Genomic DNA, 22445 nt, shown 5'->3' on the forward strand with positions numbered 1-22445 from the left:
GTGTCTCCGGGGCTCGCTCCCCCGCTCGCTCCGCCCGGCCTCTCGCCCGGCGCTGCCGGGGCCGGCGCTGCCTGTCTCCTGCCGCGGGGCCCTCTCGACTCCTGCCTCGCCAAGATGGCGCCCGCGCTGCTGCTGAGGAGGAGGCGGCGGCTGCGGGCGCTGGGACGGCGGCGGCGGCCACTTTCGCTCACTGAGAGGAGAGGAGCAGAGACACGGGGAGCCATGGCGGGGGGGAGGAGAGGCGCCATGGCCAGGCCTGAACAATCGAGCCCCGCATACCCTCCCGCCGCCCCGGTACCGCACCTCACCGCCGCCGCCCTGCTCGCGCCGCCGCCGCCGCCGCACGGCCCCCGCGCCCGCACCGCGGGTGCCATCCCCACACGCAGCCCGCGCGTGGCCCGCGCCCATCGATGCGCTCCTGCGGCCGATTGGTAGAGTCTGGCAGTGACGGAAATTGCCGAAGGGACTCGGCCGAAGTGGCCGGGTGAGCCAGCAAGTCTCGCGTGAGGTAGGAGGAAACTCTCGCGATGGCGGGGGGGGGTGCCAGTGCAGGCGCGTGCGTGCCGGAAGTGACGCACGGTCGGCCTTGGCCCGCCGGAAGGGCGGTGAGAAGAGGCCTGGGCCCGCGGCGAAGGGCGGCCGCAGGGACGCCCCCCCCCCCGCGCCGGTGCCCCGGGCCCGGCCGCCCTCAGAACAAGCGACGCAGCAGCGGCCCCCAGGCCCGGGCCCAGCCCCGGCGTTGAGGCACGGGCGCTGCCGGGAGCCAGCCGCGACCCGGCCACAAGCGTTGTCCTCGGAGGCGGTGACCCCACACGCGGCGCCGGAGGCCTGGGAGCCCGCGGCGGGGGCGTTGTGCGGCGTCAACAGCGAAGGGCTCGACCGGGCCGAGCCCACCACTGGCTTCCAGGCTCCATGGAGGGGCCTTAACCCTTACATTGATGACTTGCTGTCGTCTAAGAATTTGTTCTTCATCAAGAGGCTCTACTTCACTTCATCGCACAGGGGGCACTGCAATGTCTAGAAAATATAAATAAGGCCGTTTCTGCCTCCCCAGAGAAGCTTCACTACAGTAGTGTCCCTATACACTTAACTATAACCAGCAATTATGTTAATAAAAACACCTATGAAATACAACATTTGGCAGCATAGTACAGATCACTTTCTAAGCTTAGTAGTGATGAATACTAGCACTGGGCAGCATTACAAGGTTTTAGGGATCCTTTGAGATATATTTTAAAAGACAATTTCTTCCTGTAACAGTTTGTCATTTCCACGTTTGCTTACATATATCAATGAATGACGACTCAGTTCTAATCTACTTCCTTTTTCTTTATGCCATTCTCAAAAGAATAGGGGAAAACTGCAGTGCTGTTTACACAGGAAGGTTTTACTACTTCAAGCAATACAGTGGCACAAATGCAGCTATACCCTCAGGTTCCTATCTGGCAATCCTTATTCCATTATAATATGGTTCCACTTCCTCTCTTGAAAGAGGCTGAGAATCCCCAACTCCATTTCTCATCCAGAAAGATGCCTCTGGTGTTCAGTTTGTGGCCTGCACACAGACACTCCGGATGACTGTTTTACATCCCACATGTGATGTCTTGACATCTTACTGGAAGGAGAGGGAAAGAGGAAGTATCTGATGCACTGCCATTTTCCCCCTTCTTCTACTGTAAGACTGGCTGGACTCATATTTTAGTTGTGGAAATACAATGCAGAACTCCTGAGCTGGCTCTGCTTCAGAAGGGCCTGAAATTTCTATATTGTACCTCACTGGTTCATGATAACACATCACTGGTTACAGAAATCCTGCTCCAGATGAACATGAGTATTAGCACTAAGAAAAGGCCCAATCCACTTCCAGCATCTCCTAGTCTGTGTTTCATTGGTCTGCTAAGTAAAAAGTTGCAAGACGAACTTGTTTCAAACCTATTTTATTTTTCTAAAGTAAAATGAGACAAAAACTCTACAGTTTAATTACAGAATACTGTGAGGGTTTCAAAAAAAGTGCATGGACAAAGAACAGCCTTGGAAATTTTTTCTGCCACTCCCAGAAGTGAGCAAGTTTTACCTATAGTTTCAAAGAAAGAAATCTACTTAAATACTGCTGGTTTAATACTCTGGAAAAAAGTTACTCTTCCCCTAGCAATACTAAAAAGACAAAATACACAGATACATCAGGAGCTTCTAGGCACACCAGTCTGCATTCAAATAACAGCTCAGACAGGTATTGGCACATACTCAGATACACAGACCTCACATTCCACTTGCAACCTGGCTTCATTATCATTAGTTTACACTTGCAGCCTGATGTCCAAATTGTTCTTAGCCTGCAATCTGTTAACAGGTAATCTGACCATTACCTGTTCTATTCTTCCCTATTTCACATACTTCATTAGTGCTCACTGATACTCTTAACCATAACCCTGAGAACCTTCCTTACACATGAATAAGGTGTTCTCCACTCTTTCTGAAGCATTTGAACTGCAAAACACCCAGTTTTTAAAACGTATTTAAACATACATATATAGATTCAGAATTTCAAAGACCAAGATTCTTCACCAGTCCTGTACTCCTAAGTCAAGATGCAGTAACATGTTAAAAAGGTTCCAAGACTCAGGCATGGCCTGCCTGAATTTGCCATTGCAGTATAGTACTATCAGTTAGAGGAGGTAAATGGATATGTATATGTACACACCACACCAATGTTACAGCCTTATCTACATTAGGTTGATACAGCAGTCCTGGCAAACAATGATGGAGGTGCAACTTTGAGCAGAAAACTTTCTTCAGTATGGCCTAAGATAACTCTGACTCAGCAGATGGGTCCTTTTTATTAGTATGTCTTTCTTTTTGCAAGCATAGCTCTTCAATACAGTGCGATCTTTTTTTGCTCTCTTATGTCATAGCTATCCAAGGGTCTTGCAGAGAAATGTATCTGTGTATAAACCAAGCCCACAGGGGCTGACCAGACACTTAATTTTTCCAAGTAAACCCTTTCTAATCTCAATGAACAGGCCTCTTGCAAGCTCCCCATCTGCGTATTTGGACTGGGTGAGAGCTTTATATACCTGCAACAGGTGACAACAAAAGAACCAATGCACTTAAGATGTTGGTCTGATAACAACAGTAAGGAAAACAAAAGTCCCTGTTTTAATAGCAAAAATAGCTCTAATTTGCTTGGAAGAACTGTTGCAGGCACCTGATAGAAGATGGAAGCAGAAATGGAGCTAAATGCTGAAGCATCTTTGCTCATGTTTTTTGGGGAATTGGGAAGTCCAACTCCAAGACACCTTCAATGACTGCTTCTGCTGCAAGCTAGTGGTCTCCAAGCCTTGGCAAGGTGGCAAGAGAGAACAAAAGGGTAGCCTCTGAACCAGAAATAGATCTTGAAAAGAACAGCCAGACACAGCAGAAATTGGCTTAGAATTAGAGAGACCATAATTATTTCCCTTCAACAATAGGTTTACCTGTCCTTGTAAGGACAGAAGCTTTGGTCTGAGGCTTCTGCATGGGCCACAGTCTCTTTTCATTCATTTGGATGTCCAAAGATGTACAATCTGAGCTCACCATGTCACTGTATCAGAAAGATTTTTACAGCCAGTTTGAGGTTGGTTGAGGTTCTCCCACAGATTTACCTCTTGATTTTGATTTTCATGCTTTTCTTGACAAAGTTGATCCTGATTGTAGAAGGATGTAATTTGAGATGACTATTTGTGGGAAGGTAGTCCCTATCATCTCTGGTTTCCATCTTTTTTCTCTTTTAATTCCATGGCTGGTCTGATCAAAAGACCATTCTCATTCATCTTGTAGTCTTCCACTGCTTTCTTCCTTCGTAGCTTCTGAAAGTCTGCCAGCTGATGCAGCTCCTCTGGTAGTTCCATGCAAGTGGGCTAATAAGGAGAAAGAAAAGAAATCCAAACAATACTTACACATATTCTACTTTTGTTGGTACCAGATAAGAGCTCCCTCTAATTAGCCCGTGGAACAGAATAACGACCTGTGATTCCGCTCGATCTGTGGAATATAGCAACTACCTGTTTATACAAACACTGTCTTGAGGAGGAAAGAGCTGCCCCTCCCCCCCCCTTTATCTTAAAGGCAATCCAAAGTGAAAAATAATCAAACTTGCATTTATTGTTTGCTACTTTATAATGAAGATCTATAAGAGTTACCTAATACTTTGCATATAGGGTTTAGCTTTCTCCGGAGAGACCTTTTGCACTATGAATTTGTTGTAATCCCCACAAGAGCCATGACCAGTTCATATTTCCTTGTAGGAGCCACTGCAAAGACAAAGCTTTCCTGATTTTTCTTTTAAGCCATGTTATTTCTATGCTATGGGTAAAAAAAAACCCTCATGTGGAAAAAGCCACCACAGTTAACTGCCTAAATCAATGGAACAGCTGCTTAGGAAGTTCATGAAAGGAGAAATGCTCCTGAGCAGTGCATGGGTCACTGTTCAAAACTTTACATTCAAGAATCTACTTTGTAAAAAGGACTGCTTTGTTCATCACCTTTGTAGGAACAATAAAAAAATCCACAGTTGCATTCAATGGTAGAAAGGGGAATTACTTATAAATGAGGAAGCTTGCAAAAAGTAGCAAGAGTCAGTCAGGCAAATTAAACCCTAAGCAGGTAGCATGGAGACAGCTTCAAGACAATACCCTCGCAGCACAGAGTAATCACTACTTAATAGCAAAGGATACCAGAGAGGACAAAAGGAAACTTGCAGGCCTACAGAGTAGGGGAAGGGAGACTATTAAGTATCATTCAGAAAAGTAAAGCCACATTCATATACAGTAAATAGTAAGGATGAAGTTGCAGAACAAAAGGCAGGCCAGAAGAATTTTATTAACATCTAACAAAATATATCAGAATTTTATCAATATTTAACAAAATATGAGAAAATAAAAAACATTTTCTTCAAACACAATGGAAATAGAAGATGTCAGCCAGCCTGCAGGGCCAACTGATGATCAGAATATAAAAGGGGCACAAAATTCTATTCTGCATTCACCATGAAAAAATCTGGAGATTCACATACCAAAAACATTACATATGCAGAATATGTCTCAGATTATCCCATAAATACTTATACTGATACTTCAAACACAAACAAGGTGGATTCCGCCTCAAATTCCCCAAAGGAACAGAAGAGATGAATAACTGTGCAGCTTCTTGCTTAGAGCCTGCCTTGATAGGCAAGGATTGGAAGATGTTAAGCATTTAAAGAAGGCTCGGGGAAGATACAGGAAGCTACAAGCTGGTAAGTCAGACGTGTGTATGGGTATAGTGGTAGAAACACTAAGAACAGAATTAGTGAAAATACAGACATGATGCCCTGAAAAAGTTATCATGGGTCTCAAAAGCAAGCCATGCCTCACAAAACCTACGTCTGGAAGTTTGCACAGATCCAGAGGAAGGCTAAATAGTTCAGAGGATTACCAGGGTGGGGAGGGGGAACCACACACAAGGAAGAACTTACTTGAAAATGTCTCACCTTCGCTTCTGTTTAACCAGGAGAATTTACATTTAGCTTCCTAATTGTCATAGTATATCCTACAGTGAGAGGTAAGCCGTGCCCTAAAGCATTTAAAGCTAAGTTTCATTTATGTTCATTCATATCAATTAATAGGCATTATGTGCTGTGCCAAATCACTTGTCAATTAGAATAATCTGTCTCAGGCATGCAAGCATATTTAGCCAGAAAATGGAATTTATGCCATCACATGCCATGAACGTGTTACTGGTATCCTAGACTGCACTGCAGCTTGTCCATTGCAACCTTACCTGAAGCGTGTTGGTAGGTCCGCTCTGCTGCACAGGGTAATGCCTATGAGCAGCTCCCCTATGGTACCAGGGGTCTGCTTGTGAACTGTTACCACTTTAACAAGAAAACACTGCATTTCTAGGAGATTATTTGCTCCTTTACACTGAGAGATTCCCAGGCCATTTTTGCATCTTTGAATCTAAGTCGTACACATTAGAACGCAGCTGCATTTTCAAGCACCTAACCACAAGCCATACACAACATGAATCTACAAGAAGAATTGGAAGTTTAGTATATACAGCTCCTTTGCTAGCTCTTTTCTACTGACAGAGATGCAGAGGCACAAAAGCCTGTTTTACTTCATGTCTGCATCCACAAGAGCAGCAACTATTCCTGGCAGAGTGTCATGCTGAAAATGCAGGAGACAGCACAGACTTCCCACCCTGAGGCTCTGCTGAGTTCCCTTCCCCAGTCATGAGGAAGATTATTAGTTTCAGAAAGATGCAGAAGGAAACTGAGCGTTTTTGATAAGAGCAATGCAGGTCCTTTGGTGAAATAAGCTAAAACAAAATACTGCCCCCCCCCCCATTCACTACTTATGCCTTTTCAAGAAGGGAGACAGAACTAGACATAGGTACCTAAAACTAGGTAGAAGTCTGAAATCAAGTGCTCCAGAATACAACCTAAGGCCACTGCAATGAATCCCAGCAAGAGCTCTGCGTTGAGCCAGAAAGTGCTACTTGCATTCTGCCACTTACAGAAGGCTGCTGGAGCATACAGCAGCTTCTGGCTGGGGAACAAGAGATGCATGTGGAAAACAAACTGTAGAGACTGGGCATACAGAGCCCAAGGAATGGTGGTGACAATTACATTCATCAACTTCATTCACACCTGTCTTCCTGCAACTCTTACTGGATGCAGGTGCCCATGAGGTCTATAAGGGCAACTGAGCACACCTGGCTCTTCCACAATTATGCACATTCACTTTTCCTTGCTGCTATTTCTGAAAATAGGAATAACAGTGGGACTGGCCAGATCTTCTCCTGGAGGCAGAAACCCACAGTTAGACAGGAAAAGGGAGTAGGTAGCTGCCCCAGTAGTCATTATTCTACATTACTGGTCATTAGCAGTCATTACCTAACATTATGCAATTCACAGGCAACCTCAGACTGGAAAAGATGACACTGTTTCACCACAGCAGGCCAGCCAAAGCATCTTTTTTCCACCAAGTATATCCTGATACAATTGCTACACACAACAGCTGTTGACATGATGAACTTTGGATGGGACAGTGACCCAGGAAAGAACAGGGGGATGCTACTGTGCTATTCCAAGCCGAAGATCAATGTTGTAACCCCTGACCCAGCAGCTGAGGTTCAACACGTGATAGTTGGAGATGAGGTGTATGGATGTGTATTCCACCTAGCCTCTGTACTTCATTTTAATGAAGTCGCATGATTGAAACTGCATCTGTATACTTATCTTGCAAGAATGGTTTCTGTAGGAGTGTCATAAGTTTGGGAGAAGGGGAAAAGGAAAAGAGCACATTGCTGTGTGACATGATGTCACTCAGTAAGATCAGCAGGGGTCACAGGAGGCAGAACCAGGGCAGGCCTGGGAGGTCTCATTCTGCTCATTGTTCTAATCTGGTATCATGAGCTCAAACACCTCTGCAGGCCAGCAGCACAGCACAAGACATGTCTACATAACTAAACTTCCCTTTGGCAAAGGGTTGAAACCTGCTGCTCTGATCAGAGAGCACAATCCAAAAACAAAAACCGAACAGAGAAGGGCCCTAAAGAGGCTTCTCCTTACCTGGAGTAGTGGAAGTCAGTCAGTTTGACAATGCTCAGGGTCAGATTAATTCCTTGGCTAATCTTACAGAGTAAATGGATTTGCACAAGGATTGGCTTCAGCAACTATTAGCCTGAGATTACTTAAAAAAGTCTTCTACAAACAAACAGTTTAATGCAAAGCAGAGAATTATTTTATACTCTTTCTACTTCTTTAACAGACTGTCCTTTTCCATTGTGTCCTCCTACTTTTGCATACATTTTACATTGTTATTCATAGTTTGTGGAAAAAATGAGCCTGACATCTGAATTGCTAGTCTTCCTTCTTGGCAGCTCTCCTATTAAATGAAAAGGTTTTCAGATACCATCTCTTCCATCTGTGAAGCAACAATGACCTCTTGTGGCTATCTAAATTAATCTCCTCTTAAATTCTCAATGCTGTGATTTACTGCCTGTAATTCCCAAAGGATTCAGTCTGTGCTTGAGTACTTTGTTAAACTGGGGCAAGGAAATAGTTTTTCTTGAAGATAGACTTGTGTTCACTTTTCTAATATTTCAAGATATTTACAATTGCATAAACATGAAGCAGTGACATGATCCAAGCAAAATTTGTTCAGTCTTACAGTGAATGAGGATGTCTGATCATCCACCTTCCACTCAACTTTAGTACCAGCAATACTTTAAAGTTATTACAAGCCCTTGCTAAGTTTCTTCACTGAACAAGAGACAGAAAGACCACACCAATACCACTGCCTGTTCTGGTTGGCATGGAACTGTTCTTTCCATCAGGGCAGGAAGTCAAGTTCCTTTACCAAAAATCCCATCCCCCTTTTAAAAAGGGAACAGGGAAGTATAGCAGTATTCACCATACAACAGCTACTCCAAGACATCTGGATATGCATTTGTGAGATAGGACTATTGGTTCTATGTAATCAAGGATTTTTTTTTTTTTTTAATGACAACTCAGGAGAGAACAAATTAGGAAGACAAGATAACTCTAGAGATGCTTTTACCCCCCCCCCCCAAAAAAAAAATTGGCCAGCAAAAGACAATGTATTTCTCAAACAGCCAATATATGCAAAACATCACTAAAGATGACATGGTAAGACAAAGTTATACAACATTTGGAGACTAGGGGCTCATACCAAAACAAAGCAACTCCAGCAGCTTCAGATACTAACATTTCACAGCTGCCTGCCCCTCTCCATACCCTCTCACACAGCCCCTGCTGAGCCCAGAAGTTCTTAGTCTCAAGTCAGAGTCAACAGAAGGCACATGTGCCTATGCCTCAAAAGCTGCAGCTCATCATCCACAATATTAACCTGGGGTAGGTTTGTGCAAATAGACCAATCTGAACTGCAGCTATGTAGATAGACATGATTGCCTCTGCTGCTGTGCACAGGCATCAGGAGTATGTGACATAAAGTAGGGTGGACAGTTGCAAAGGAGGAAGCTACTATAGCTAGGTTCTCCAGAGTTCATCCATCAGAGCATTAGATCATATCACTACTCGGAGAAACCAGCAGAGACATGCCTACCTTTGTGCTCCCAAGGCGATCTCCTGACCTGTCCCGAAAAGCATTTACGTAATTGTCCACCAGGGCTGTTAGGTCAGACATCAACTTATCCATTAGAGATGAGCGGAGTGGCAGAAGGTACATGGCCTTCAGAGCAAGTGTTTTAAGCAGAGAAGGTGGAAAGGGTCTCAAGAACCATATATCAGGATTCTCCTGTGTATCCCAATGCAAATGAAAAGTTATTTAAGTAACCAGAATGATTAAAAACAACAACAACAAAAAACTTTTGATCACACTTTTCCCCTATTCTCACAGTATTTACAGATGCTGGTCTCTATTTTCAGTGCTACTGAAGTTTGCAGCTTCTAAGGCCATCTGTGTACAAGTCTGTGGATGTTAGGAAAGGAAAGCTTAGAGGGTAGATTGCTTCTGTGTTTTTTTTTTTTTTTTAATTATTCCTGTATTTAATGTTAGATTCTCTCTCATCCATCTCATTTTGTCTGAATCTTGGTTGGATTCTTTAGAAGACGTGAACTGAAAGATCTAGGAGGAAAAAAATCTCCCATCACAGAAGCAGTGGAAGCAGCTGAGGATAGTAACATCTTCAGCCAGCACAACTGCAACCAGCAGAACATGTAAATAAGTCCCAGTTAAGCAGCATGACCATGATACTGTGGGCAAAACTGTCAATATGAAGTGGCTTATACTGGCATGCTTGCTATATACATAACAGTTATTTTCAATTTTTAGTTGGCAAACCAATAGGATAGTTTGAGAAAGTTAACTATGGAAGGCAAGTGTGTTGTCATTTGTCTTAGATTTGCTATACAGGATTCTCTAAATTGAAAGTTTGGGACACACTACTAGGATTCAGAAACTTACATAAAGTGAAGCTGCATCCACATTATGGACTTCACTGAGGTAACTATCAGATAAGAACAACTGCCCCCAAGAAATTATAGCACTATCAAATAACATTTAACCCAGGCTATCAAGAAAGATTTTAAAGTCAATGAATAGACAGTACAAAATATTCAAATTTATTCTGGAAGTTACAGGAAAGACTAGTATGAAGGAACTAAAAAAACACTCCGATAGGAAGGAATGTTTTCTTACTAGGTAAAGAAATCCTGCCTATATGGTGGGGTCTCACTGTATCTAGATCCCACATTTACCAGCTTCTTTGGAAGTCCTCCTCACCATAAAAAAGAGGACAGGTGATTAAAAATGCCACAAAAAGATGCCATGCTTAGCATATTTATATACTATTTACTTTATCATGTTTAATATGATTTTTTTATATGCAAGCTTACATTCCCCAGATCTTGGGAGCCTTTGGCCCATTAGGTTTTCCCTTGCTTCTCCTTCATATGAAAGATTAACAAGAACAAGGACAGTAGAGACTAATGACATGCCAAATACTGCTGATCTGCACAAAGAACAAACACAAAAACCACACACAACAAAAAAAAACAAAAAACCCCCACAATCCGAAGTTTCCCCTTTCCCTACTTGACTCAGGGTTGGTTTTAACCAACTTGTTTTGTTAGCACTAGGTTTCAGAATCAGTCAAATATATTGGAGATATCCAGAACACTTTTTACCCTAGTTAGACATGTCCTCTGTTGTAAGAGCTTTGTGGTTCTTAATACCTCAATTTCCAATGAACTATTAGGAAATACTAGCATAAGAACTGATGCCAGCTAAAGCTTCCATCTGTCTCCCATGTTAATATAACAAGATGTCCTTATCTACAACAGTCTGACCACTGAACAGCATCAAGCTCTTTTACATACCTGTGTGTCTGTAAAAACACATCTGAAGGGGGCAAAGCACAAGTCAGTTGAATCTTCAGAAGGTGTCTCATTGAATCACTCACCCAAGCCATCTGCTGCCTGCACTTCATGAGGGCAACTGATCTGGAAGATATCTTCAAGTGCTGCATCAAACACTCCTGTAAGGTACAGATGCGGTGTGGAAGAAAGCCACCTGTTGTCATTGAGAACTGCAGAACATCAGCAACCTGTGATGGAAGGGATTGGTATGCCATGACTGCTGTCCACTAAGCCAAGGAAGAGAATGTGGAGATTTGATAGTGGGGAAGTTAAAAGTAAAATATATTGCTAATATACACAGAGGTGTAAATTAAGTTATAAGAATGACCATATTGTATCAGCCTAAGGCTCCATCTAGCCCAGTACTCTTGTATCCAGACAGCAGGCAGTTAGGAACAGTATCAGAAGAGGGTAAATATGTAATGATACTTCCCCAGAATACTTATGTTTTTGTCATTTGTTACATGAAATAGTGACGAAAGAGTAAGGAGAACATGATGTAAAGAATATGTAAGTTGTGTAAAACCTTTTGCCTAGGAATTGATTTTGCCCGCCAGACTTGTCCTATGACAGCATACAGAGCCAGCAGAGATGCAGACAACCACCTCCAGCAGTGACTGCATGGCATTTGCTTCTTATCTGTGTCTGAGACAACACAGAYAGTGTATTCCAGTCTGAATAGCTGATCCTCGAGTTGTATTTATCCAGCCCCTTTAGAGCTGGAAGAAGTGGTGTGTTGGTAAGAGAAGCCTTCCAGCAGCAGCTGTTGCCTCCACCCCCATAAAAAGCAAAGTCACAAACTTTAGGGAGTTTCCCTCCAACTCTGTCCTGGTTTCATCGCTCCTACACTTGCAGGAAGAGCAGGGGCAGGCCCCAACTCTTGTCCCTACCCAGGAAGGACCTAGAAGGTCACACATACTTTCTAATAAAAGAATTCAATGTTTTCCAAACAGAGAAAAGACAAATATTCAAACAAAATGAAAGAATACCTGCAATTAATATTCATAAAAAAGTAATTTGAATGAACAAAGTTATAAATAAACTTACCAACAATGAAAACATGATGTTTTGGTTTTCATTCTGAAAGTCTTAGACTAAAAGTCATTGCATGCTAATAGCTTGGACTCAAGAGCAGAAAGACTGCTACAGGCTCAAGAGGAGTGGATGTGTATTGATCTGCAGAACCAGACAGCAACAGAGACTTCTTCACTTGTGCATTTTGTGATAAAACCTAGCCTGGATCGCTGTCTTATGGACAGCCTCAAGCTAAGTTTCAGACAAGTTTTCTTTTATTCTTTCAACACACATCTCTAGGAAAAATTCTATTATTTTGTGTGGTAGTAAACAAACACACAACCAACAGCATTTTACAATAGGCAGGGATTCCACAGCATGAAAATGCTTTAATTTCATGATGGATATAAGCACTGACAATGTTTGGTTGCTTACTCGTTGTGGAGCTGCTTATGCTCCTACAGCCCAGAATTGCAATGGGAACACACACACACACCAAGGCAGCCAAATGTGAAATGCAATATCAGACTTCCATTAACAGTTGATACTCAAGTAGTATAAAAGCATCAAAGGTACAGAAGTCAAGACAGTCAATGAACATCAAAAGCCTCTCACTGCCGTACGCTGCATGTTGCAGTAAGTATATTAGGTTACTTACTGCAAGCAACAGACAGTTGCAGCAACTGCCCCAAAACAGGGATAAATAACACTTTTCTCAAAAGATCCTGTCTAAACCAGAGTTCTTCATTTCATTGCTCTTTTTAAACTCACCAAGTCTCACTTGTACATATCCTCGTATAAGTGCACATGGCCTACTCCAATTTTAACAAGTCTGAGAAGCTGTCTCTAAGAAGTGCTAACAAATTGCAACAGGAGTGTTTCACAAAGAGGATCTACGAGTTTGCTCAGTGGTGTCTCCCAGTTATTGACTCTAGAGCAGTACAGAGCAGAAGAGAGACAGGTTAATTCTGCAATATCAGGTATACTGTAGGGCACCCAAAACCAGACTGTTCCACAAATTAAGGTATATTAGCAGTAGGATTCAGGCCAATTATTCAGGAAGATTCAGGTGAATCATGAATCAGAGTAATTGAATCTAAGCCTAGAGGCCTATCAATGAAAGAGAAGAGTATATGCCGGCTCATAACAAGACAACAGAGCAACTAGTGCAATTGTGTGCACCTCAGGCTCTAGTGTGGACAGTTCTGGTAGTTATTTCCACTGTATCAGTTACACAATCTGGAGCTCTTCCCTCAGGCTAGTCAATACAGTTGGCAACACTGGTAGGAATTTTCTCTCAACTCTCCTGCAAGCAGTAAAGACTTAACATTGATTGCTATTTGACCTGTTATGGAATAACAATATTATAACTTATGGGCAGAAGGCCAAACTAAGATCAGGGAAGGACAAAGAGAAACCTTTGCTGTAGAAAGCTTACCACATAACCCAGACTAGGACTTTGAAGAGTCAGTCATGCTATGACTACAGACAGTCATGTCTATACTATGAAAAGTCAGAGAATAGGCAAGAACAAGTCATGTGTGACTAAGCATAAAGTATCCATGCCCACTCTCAAAGGTCATAGTCATCATGTTATTTTCTTCTCTCTGAAAGGCTCTAATGCTCCTACTAATCATGCATCTTGAGTAGCACAGCTACCAAGGCCAACACCAGCAGAAGAGAAAATTATCATGGTTACCTGTTCTGTTCTTTCACTTCCACTTCCACCATTGCATGCATTAGCAGATACTCACCAGTGCTGAATACCTGTAGCCTACTGCTTCTACACTTGTTAGAGGGCCAGAAAGGGTTACAAGGAACACAGGAGCCAGGTAGGCTTGTGCTTTCTGTAAGTCACAATAGCTTCAGGTTGTGCCAAGTTTGACCAACACCTGTTATCACATTTTAAAAAATACTAAACTTCCTGTTAATATTAGATTATTAATGATCTTTAACATGGGGACTTGAAGACACCCAACTATTTCTCATGGCTGTTTCTCTTGACTAAGATAAAAGAACTCCTTCTAAGAGTAACCATCATATTTAATGTTTTCTAGTCTACACAAGACAAGCTCTAATTAATGCTATCAGCTTTGCCTAACAATTCTTTTTAGCTAAAATAGAAGTGCTACATTTAGAATGCTCAGTAACCATCACATTCTAGCACTGGTAAATCTTTCCTGAGAAGATGCCCTGGACAAGGCTGAAGTTTCTCTTGTTGAAATTTTTTTCCACCCAACCACAATATCTGGAGAGTACCTGTGTATCAAAGACATTGGAGAGAAGGACTCCGTACTGGTGAGACAGACAGTCTGAGATCCAACGGCAGTCGTGCATGACCTGAAGCAGGAAAGAGCTGTCAGACAAGCCTTTGCCTGACTGAAACTTTTTTGGTGCAGCTGGATCATTGCACACATAGGCATCCTTTGCTCACACACCCTCTATCCTTACCTTCAAGATGCTTCTATCTTCTAGCACCATTTGTAATCCATTTTTGAAAGCCTGAGGTCCCAGAAGGAAAATATCAAATAGGAAAATTCGTCTCTTTGTCGCTATCTAAAACAAATTCAGTTGCAGAGATGAGTGAGGGAGAGAAAAACAAAGGATTTGAAATTGGGAGAGTGCACCGTTTCTCACAAGCCTAATCTTCCATGTATAGACTTCTATTGAGGAGTGCACTTTAGTTTTCTTAATAACCCATAAACAAATCTTGCTTTTTTCAGAAAGATGCTCAGAGAAGGTCACAATAATTAAAAAGAATCACACCTCGTATCTACAGTGTACAGTTAAATAAGACATTTTGAGACATATAAAGAGCAAATCCTATCCACAATAGTTAAAATAAATTCTTACCTCTATTATAGGGACATTTTTACAAAGAACCCCATTCAAGAAAATTCTCTTGTCACTGACATTCCTATCATTGTCAAAACCTACTACAGAAGAACTACAGAACATTGTTTTCTATCCTAGCATGCAGGACAGGATATAAAATTTAGGCTTTGCCTATGTTCTAATGCATAATAGATTAACTAAAGCTGTTATTAATAAAGAATTTAGCCATACCAAAGCAAACATTCTACAGACACTTGCTTCTGTATAAGGAGTTTCAAGTTTGAACTATGAACATTCACATGAGTTTTTGCTCGAGATTAACACACTTGCTTTTCAACCTATTTAAAAATAAATCAAGACCACTTTGAACCAATACATGAAGCTTTTCTTCATTCTCTCTCTTCCTTTTCAGATATTGATAATTTCACAGCTAGACAAGATATTGCATCTTTAGATGGATTTTACTCCTTTAATTAAACTAATACCATGATCAGGTCTTGCAGTTTTTAATAGATACCAGCCGTACTAGCAAAAGACCTCTAACGGTATAAAAGTATATAAAGAAGGCAAAGCAAAGTAAGTTATATTGTTATATATATAAATATATTGCATAAGTTAAATGAACTAAAAATGGATGAATGAGTTTACTTAGACACCCTATACTGGTATCATTCTTTCTATAATAGGCCATTTATGAAATACCTGATTTGACATTAAGAAAATCACATCTCTTACCAAAAAAGTTATGCCAGCAAATCTTAAACTCAGGCTAATCCCCAAATATTTTCCAATTATGCCTCTGTTTAGTGGCACATCTTGGGAAATATTTGCCTCTTACCTGAAGCCAAGAAAGTTTTCCATGACGACACAAATTAACCCCTTCTGCTGCTACACTGACAACACACTGCTGTTTTAGGTGCAGCACCTAACCAAACAATAGAGACAAAAATACTGCCAGAGATTGATAGGTGGGGGGGATGAAGACTAAGAGTAAACTTTTTTCTGGTCATGATCCATATTTAAGAAAGGTAAATATGGATCAGCAACACAATGAATCTCACAGATATATAGCGATCTGACAGAAACAGACAAGACAGCTACAGATATGACAGCTGGACACTCCACAACTAGAAACATTGATGGTAGATTCAGCAGAAAGATCAATTGTTTTTGGACAATTAAGATATAGCAAATCATAGAGCACACGCAACACAAGAGCAGAAGGCATAATTAGAAATTAAAAAAAAAGCTTCTTTTTCGAGCAATATAGTTAGATTCTTCCGAAAGCAAGGAAACCTCCTCCTTTGGGAGGAGATTCTTTTTCCCCCTATATTGCACTAGATATACCATTATAGGAGTCCAAACCCAACAGATGCTACAGCAAGTCAAAGTGGCACAGAGGATGCACAGGATTGCTGGTTTAATTCAGGACCTAATAATGCTATTAGGTTTAATAAATCTACCATTGGTTCTGAGTTCTGAAACAAAGCCTTCCCCTACCAAGTCTGCTGATGTTACTGTACATGATTTAAGAGAAAAGCTAAGGTCTGGGCATTTCTGGAGTTCAAAACACCTACAAAAACAGTGCAATCAACTCCCTTTCTAAACATCAACAAACCCTGATGTTCCTGCTTTCTTCAATGAATAAATTATTCATTAACTAGTAATATAAACCCTTCACCCCAGTTTATAGTTGACACAAATTTCCAAAAGAGCAACCAACACACGCTGGTGCAGACTAACAACCACGGCAGACTTGTGCACTGCATTCTCTTCCCCTGCATGGATGGCCACTTTGAATATGTTTTGACACCACCAGGGATACCATTTCTACTTGACAAAAAAAAAAAAAGCGTGTGTATATATATATACACATACACACACACACACATATAAAATACAAGTTTCATTGCGGTCTGCAAAAGTGTTTTCATTTTCCAAGACAAGCAGAGTTCACAATCTTGCACCGAATGGATCTAGTGACAGACTGAAGAGGGTTAGAAGTCAACATGCTGCATAGAACTTTAGTTTATACTTACTGCTGAGCCAAATTTCTGCTGGAAACAATCAACCACTGTGTACTCCACATTCTCTTCTTCCTCCTTCCCTAGAGTAAAGAAAAAAATCCCCACACTATTAGAAACCTCCTCTGCATAGATAAACTCTGCATAAACTACATATTATACAGTTCATCACTCTACTTTTCTGGTTTAGCTATTCAGTAATCTGTGTGTTCAGGAAGTAGAAAGGGAAGAACTGAACTGCCTGCTTTAAGCATGCACAGCAAGCATTGAGCATGAGCCAAAATTCTGATTTTTCAGAGAAACTGACCACTTAAGAGTGAGTTACAGTGCTTTTTTTTAGTCTTTATGATACATAAAGGAAACAGTAAGGTTATGGCAAAAAAAAAAAAAATCTGATTTAAAAAAAAAAAGACACGATTCCCTAGCTTGCCCAAGAAAAAGATAATGAAGGCAGAACTAACAGACAATGACACTACAAAAACCTGACAGCTAAGTGATCAAAAAGGGAAAGGGAATTTAAGGCAGGCTATTTTAATAATATTTTTTGAACACCTGTTTAACAACATCTAATTAACAGCTAGAGAAGGAATAGCTGTTAAAGATTTTCCTTTTCCTTCCTTTTCTTTCAGGTAAGATGCCAATGTTAATCATATACTCCATAAAAACACAAAGAGCAACAGCCTTTTAAACTCTAAAATAGTATCAAATCAAAAAATCATAAGAATAATTTTATAAGGCTCTCCCAGATCACATCAACCTTTGCCCATTTTCTCCCCTACCTTCCAGGTAAATGCTGCTAACCTTCCCTTTAGCCTACACAGGTCTTGCATTCTTGTCATGGCTCTGTGTAAACACCAAGGGATCCAACCAGACTTTGGATCTGAAACTACATAAGTACATACAGCAGGAGCCAGAGAACCAAATCAGTGCAAGCACCTTCAAAGCGTAACAGCTAACACAAGACCAAAGAGCCATAGTCTAAATGAACTTCGGGTTATCTGTCACACTACATACATGCGAGCAACAAATACAAGACTAAATCACCACAGAAGAACACTGACTGAAGTACTCTGACTTCTTCAAAAGATAAGTTACACTGCTCAGTCACTTTTATAGTTGATGAGGGCTACAGGATAAACATTCTGGAGAGCAGGTGAGTTTTCTTCTGACATTGCGGACATATTTGCAGGCAAAGAGCAGTGTGTCTGCAGCCCAGTGAGCTCTGGGCCAACCTGTGACCATTGTTCTTTCAGAACAACGCCTGCCCGGATACAGGCAAGCCCCAGAAGGATGAAGGGATGACTGCCTCTCGGAAAGGTGTTGTCTGACAAAGACAAAATACATTGCTTGACTAACAGCCACATTACCTGAAAGATGTTTTTTTAAGCTATTCCAGGCTCTCAGCTGGCTCTCTAGGGAAATGCAAGGAGAACTCCTTGAGCCACAATCTGCCCATCCATCTGTGTCTGCTTCTGTGTTCCCTTCAACAGCTGAAGTGCACCTGCAGAGGCAAGGAGAAGACCATACATAGTACAGAAAGCCACACATTACACATCATTTTGCCAGCATGAATATTCCAATAAAGATATATTTTTCACCCAGCACTGTCTACCTGCTGCCAGACAATGAACTGCTGCATATGAAGCAACTTCCTAGTCCAATGTACATGTTTAAGGGAGATCTTGAAGCTACCCAACAATAAAAGTTTATTTTGCTAATTGGGCATTTATTTCAGATAAAACTTCAGATTTATTTCTGAAAAAGGCAGAAGGTGAGAGCAGAACCTGAAAAGATGTTTGCTGCAGAGGTCAGCAGTAAAGTTTTCAAGAGAAGAAAGAGCACAAAGTACAAACAACTTAAAGAATGAAGTACCTGATTTGAGCCCGGGCACCACACAATTTAAATATTTTTACATCTTCATGCTGAATCAAAAATATTAAATCAACTATTTAAATCTTATGATTAGGTGGCTGATTTTACAACAAGTTCATAAATGCATAAAACAGTCATATCCACTGAAACTTTTCTATTATCAAATGGAAGCTATTTAATAAGTACAGAAACAGCAGCATATCACAACTAAAAAAGATAAAATTGAGTTAGTAACAAACATTCACCTTACTGAAACATGCCACATATAAGATGCTTCATTTTTACAATAGGACAGTGACTCATGCATACTTTACAGGGAAGGATGCCCCATTAGTATAAATTCCTTTATGCTGACATAAAAACATCCTATTATTATACAGATCTAATCATGTATGTCCCTATGCCAATATAGCAAAACATAAATAACTTCCCAACCAGCCCTTAGATATAGTTGAAGAATCTTGTATCTAAAATTTTCTATTTAATAGATTAATACAGAAATAAATCTGCTACCAAAATGAGCATATTGAAGTGTATATATTCATGGAGTAAGGAGTCAAGACAGCAGCCAGGGAGAAGACTGCTGCTTTTAACAATTATATGTGCTGTCTAACTGTATTTTAAAGAATGTTCAGTAGACACCACTTCATTCCTGCTTCTCTTAACAGAAAAAATAAACTAATGAAATGAGGTCTTGTGAAAAGACTCAAAGCAAAGCCATCTAACAGCAGGGGTCTGCAGGAGTTCAAAGCAGAGAAACATACTTTTACCAGCTTCCCAAAGTCACATTTCTATACATTTGAAAGCTTTTGCATAAGCCTAAACTCCCTGTGCAATTGTCCAGGAACTGTTCAGCCACAAAGAAATGCTCATGGGAAACCCCCCTTGAAACCACAAGCTGACAACAAAAAAAACCCCACACAAACTAAGCAAATTATTCTACCTAGAAAATTAATGGGAGCAGGGGAAAGGATGAGGAATAGTAAGTAATAGCTTGAAAGAATCTTTTGAACAGTGGAGGCCTTCCATTCATCACCTTCTTTAGAGCACAGAAACACAATCTTGGCATAGTTGAGTCAGAACATTGATAAGATATGAAATGCAGGTGCTGGCTGGCCTAGCAAGCACATTCTCACCCTTTCTCCTACCATGAAGGAAATAAACAAATAAAAAGTTTCAACATACTCCGAGAGTGTTGCTGTTCCCTTCCCTGAACCTGGTTCATCCAGCAATTCCACTGTAATACAAAAACAGTTTAGCACTGACAAGCAACTTCTGGACACTTGCTATTTCCCCCCAAAACAAAGAGTAAAAACTGATACTAATCAGCACAGACATGCAGGAAAGAAAAAGGACTCAAAACATAGCTTAAGTAAAAAGAATTCTCTCTGATGTACAATTCTGTGTAAGTTAACTTATATCACTAGCCTAGATTAGACATATTTCTGAACTGTAGTGTTTAAACAAAACTAATTCTTGGTTTAGCATCCTTTCAAAAACACAAAGTCAATATCAAACTCCAACTTATTACTTTACAGACTATTACAGATACAACAAAACAGCTACATGGGAAAAGGCAGAATTGACAGAGTTAAGCACTTGTTAAATCTGATAGCTGCCTGCTAGCTGTTTCCCACCATACCACTTTGCTCTTTGTCCCCAAAGCAAAGCTCGTATCTGCAGTAGAAATGCACAGGACCATCATATACTAGAAACATTTTTCTTAATTAATTCTATATTTTTAGCACTAGTGAATCACAAAGAGGCTCAGATAAAAACAGAACGCTTAACAGAGATTCTTTTTATCTGTGCAAGTGAATGCAAAAAAAAGTTAACCAGAATCTGTTTTCAGGGATTTAACCTCCTAGCAGAGTCCTTTACTGAGAGTCTTCCACATATAAGAACATCTACATCAAATGTAACCTGCCTTTAAGTACTACACAGGATGCATGCTTATTTCAACTGGCCTTACTGGACTTTATTCATCAGCTAACAAGCTTTAACACAGTACAGTCACAAGACCATCACAAAGCAGGGAATTACTATTATTTTATAGAAGATAACTGGGACATAGAGAAGTTCTGTGACTTATACAATGTTCTGATTCCTATTGATTTTGGGGGAAAGCTGTGCAACTGAAGAATTCAGCAGAGTGTCCACAATTAGATTGAAAAGTGCTACTAAGATCAGCCATGATCCCCATGCCTTAATATGCAGTAAGAAAGGCTTCACCATTGACTATTTCATGGCCAAAAAACATCTTTGCTCCAGGGGCACTTCTACCAGTTTCCAAGTTCTTCACTGAAATGAAAAAGAAAAACAATCCATCATGTTTCACTGTTAGGGGTAAGAACTTATCCTTTGCAAAACAAAGCAAGACCTTAAGACTGATTAGCTCTACTAATGTCACCTGAAAAAAAAGGAACAAATCAGGTTATTTCAATGATGACAGTTTTTTTGTGCTGCAGAAGAGCACTTCCATAAAGTGGCTGTATACACCTAGTAGAACAAAGTTCTGATCTGTTACACCCACATGATCTAAACAGCTGAGAGCTTAATTAGATGCACCTAGTTTTACCTTCATTTTCAGCAGATGCTTTATTTAACCCAATGACTGTGCTTGGCTCTCAGAAAGCACATACTGATACCATGCCGTGTTCAGCTAGCAGTGGGCACACTCTGCATGGGAGACTGCACACGCCGGCTCTAAATGGTTCCTGCATGGCTTTAGCATGATTATTTTTAAGACTGTGAGAGTTCAGCCACACAGTAACTGGAGTGGCGCAGATTCTAGTTAAGACATTTTTTTAATGGCTGAGCAAGACGCCAATACACCAGTGCCCTTCCCCCATAAAGCTGCCTCGCAAGGCGCGGGGGGAGGGAGTGAGGGGAGGTCGCAGTGCTTCTAAATAAGCGGGAGCTGAGACTTTAACGCATGACACTCTGAAAAGGGACAAGCAACTCTCGGCCTCAGCAAACCCCACAAGAAGCAGGGGGGCGGCTAACGGCCCAACGGCCGCAACGCCCCCAACGGCCGCAGGGCGCCCCCGCCACCCGCTCGGGGCGCGCGGACGGCGCTGCGGGGCTGCCTGCGGGCCCGGCCCCGACCTGTCCGCAGGAGGAGGCTCCGGTCGGGGTTCACGTGTTGCAGCACCCCTTGGAAGACGCCGCATTTTAAGGTGATTTTGACGTTTCTGCCCAGGATGGCACCGAAGTGCTCGCTGCTGAGGGCCATGCGGCAGCCCGGGGCGGAGACAGGCGGCGGCTCGGACGAGGTCCCCCGGCGCGGCCAGCCGGGCTCCTCGCGGGGCACCTGCGGCACGGAACAGCGGACGGGCTGAGTCAACCACAGCCGCGGCCGCGCAGAGCCGAACGAGGGCCCCGCCCCGCGGGGCAGGGCCAGCATAGCCCCTACCCATTCACCGGGAAGCACCGACCGCGCGCAACCTACCGCCATGACGTTACGGGGAAGGGGGAAGCTAAAGCTGCCCCACGCAGTGCATACTGGGAGTGGTAGGCTGCCGGCCGCTCACTTTTAGCAGCCGCCCTCGATGACGTCAGAGGCCGGCGCGTGCCTGCTCGTTGGCGTGGCGCTGCTACGCGCGTGCGCTCGCGGGGGGCGGCCGTTGGCTCTCGGGGGCGGAGCGGAGCGGGGGGCGGGCTCGTCGTTCTCTGCGCCGCCGCCGCGGACGGGTGCGCGCCTCTGCCCGGCTCAGCCCGGCGCGGAGCGGAGCGAGCGGAGTGCGGCGCGGCGGCCATGGGCTCCCGGGCGTCCACGC

General features: G+C 42.3%; 1 protein-coding gene across 13 annotated transcripts; it reads right to left on the minus strand.

Moving 5' to 3' along the window:
- Positions 1-1921: 1921 nt before the first annotated feature.
- Positions 1922-22216, minus strand: EXD1 (exonuclease 3'-5' domain containing 1). 13 transcript variants are annotated; one of them, XM_026065810.1, is made up of 13 exons: positions 22118-22216; positions 21775-21979; positions 20899-20967; positions 19852-19903; positions 18162-18295; positions 16810-16877; positions 15609-15695; positions 14387-14491; positions 14195-14275; positions 13690-13782; positions 10966-11040; positions 9108-9299; positions 1922-3896 (listed from the first exon to the last, which is right to left on the minus strand). In XM_026065810.1, the coding sequence occupies exons 1-13, from the start codon at positions 22121-22123 to the stop codon at positions 3738-3740; spliced, it is 1326 nt and encodes a 441-aa protein (XP_025921595.1). In that variant the 5' UTR covers positions 22124-22216; the 3' UTR covers positions 1922-3737. The 13 variants fall into 13 exon arrangements, 12 of the variants coding, with proteins under 12 accessions (XP_025921595.1, XP_025921594.1, XP_025921596.1 ...); XM_026065809.1 differs by having other exon boundaries at positions 10966-11109; XM_026065815.1 differs by lacking the exon at positions 1922-3896 and adding an exon at positions 10400-10450 and having other exon boundaries at positions 9181-9299; positions 10883-11109.
- Positions 22217-22445: the final 229 nt, after the last annotated feature.

Source organism: Apteryx rowi, unplaced genomic scaffold (assembly GCF_003343035.1).
Source record: "Apteryx rowi isolate R43461 unplaced genomic scaffold, aptRow1 scaffold_232, whole genome shotgun sequence".
Taxonomy (NCBI): Eukaryota; Metazoa; Chordata; class Aves; order Apterygiformes; family Apterygidae; genus Apteryx; species Apteryx rowi.

Coding starts and splice junctions, on each gene's coding strand:
- EXD1 (XM_026065809.1), bottom strand. Junction 19,904..20,898: donor TGGCCATGAAATAGTCAATG/GTGAAGCCTTTC, acceptor TTTGTATTACAG/TGGAATTGCTGGATGAACCA. Junction 13,783..14,194: donor CCAATGTCTTTGATACACAG/GTACTCTCCAGA, acceptor TGTGACTTACAG/AAAGCACAAGCCTACCTGGC.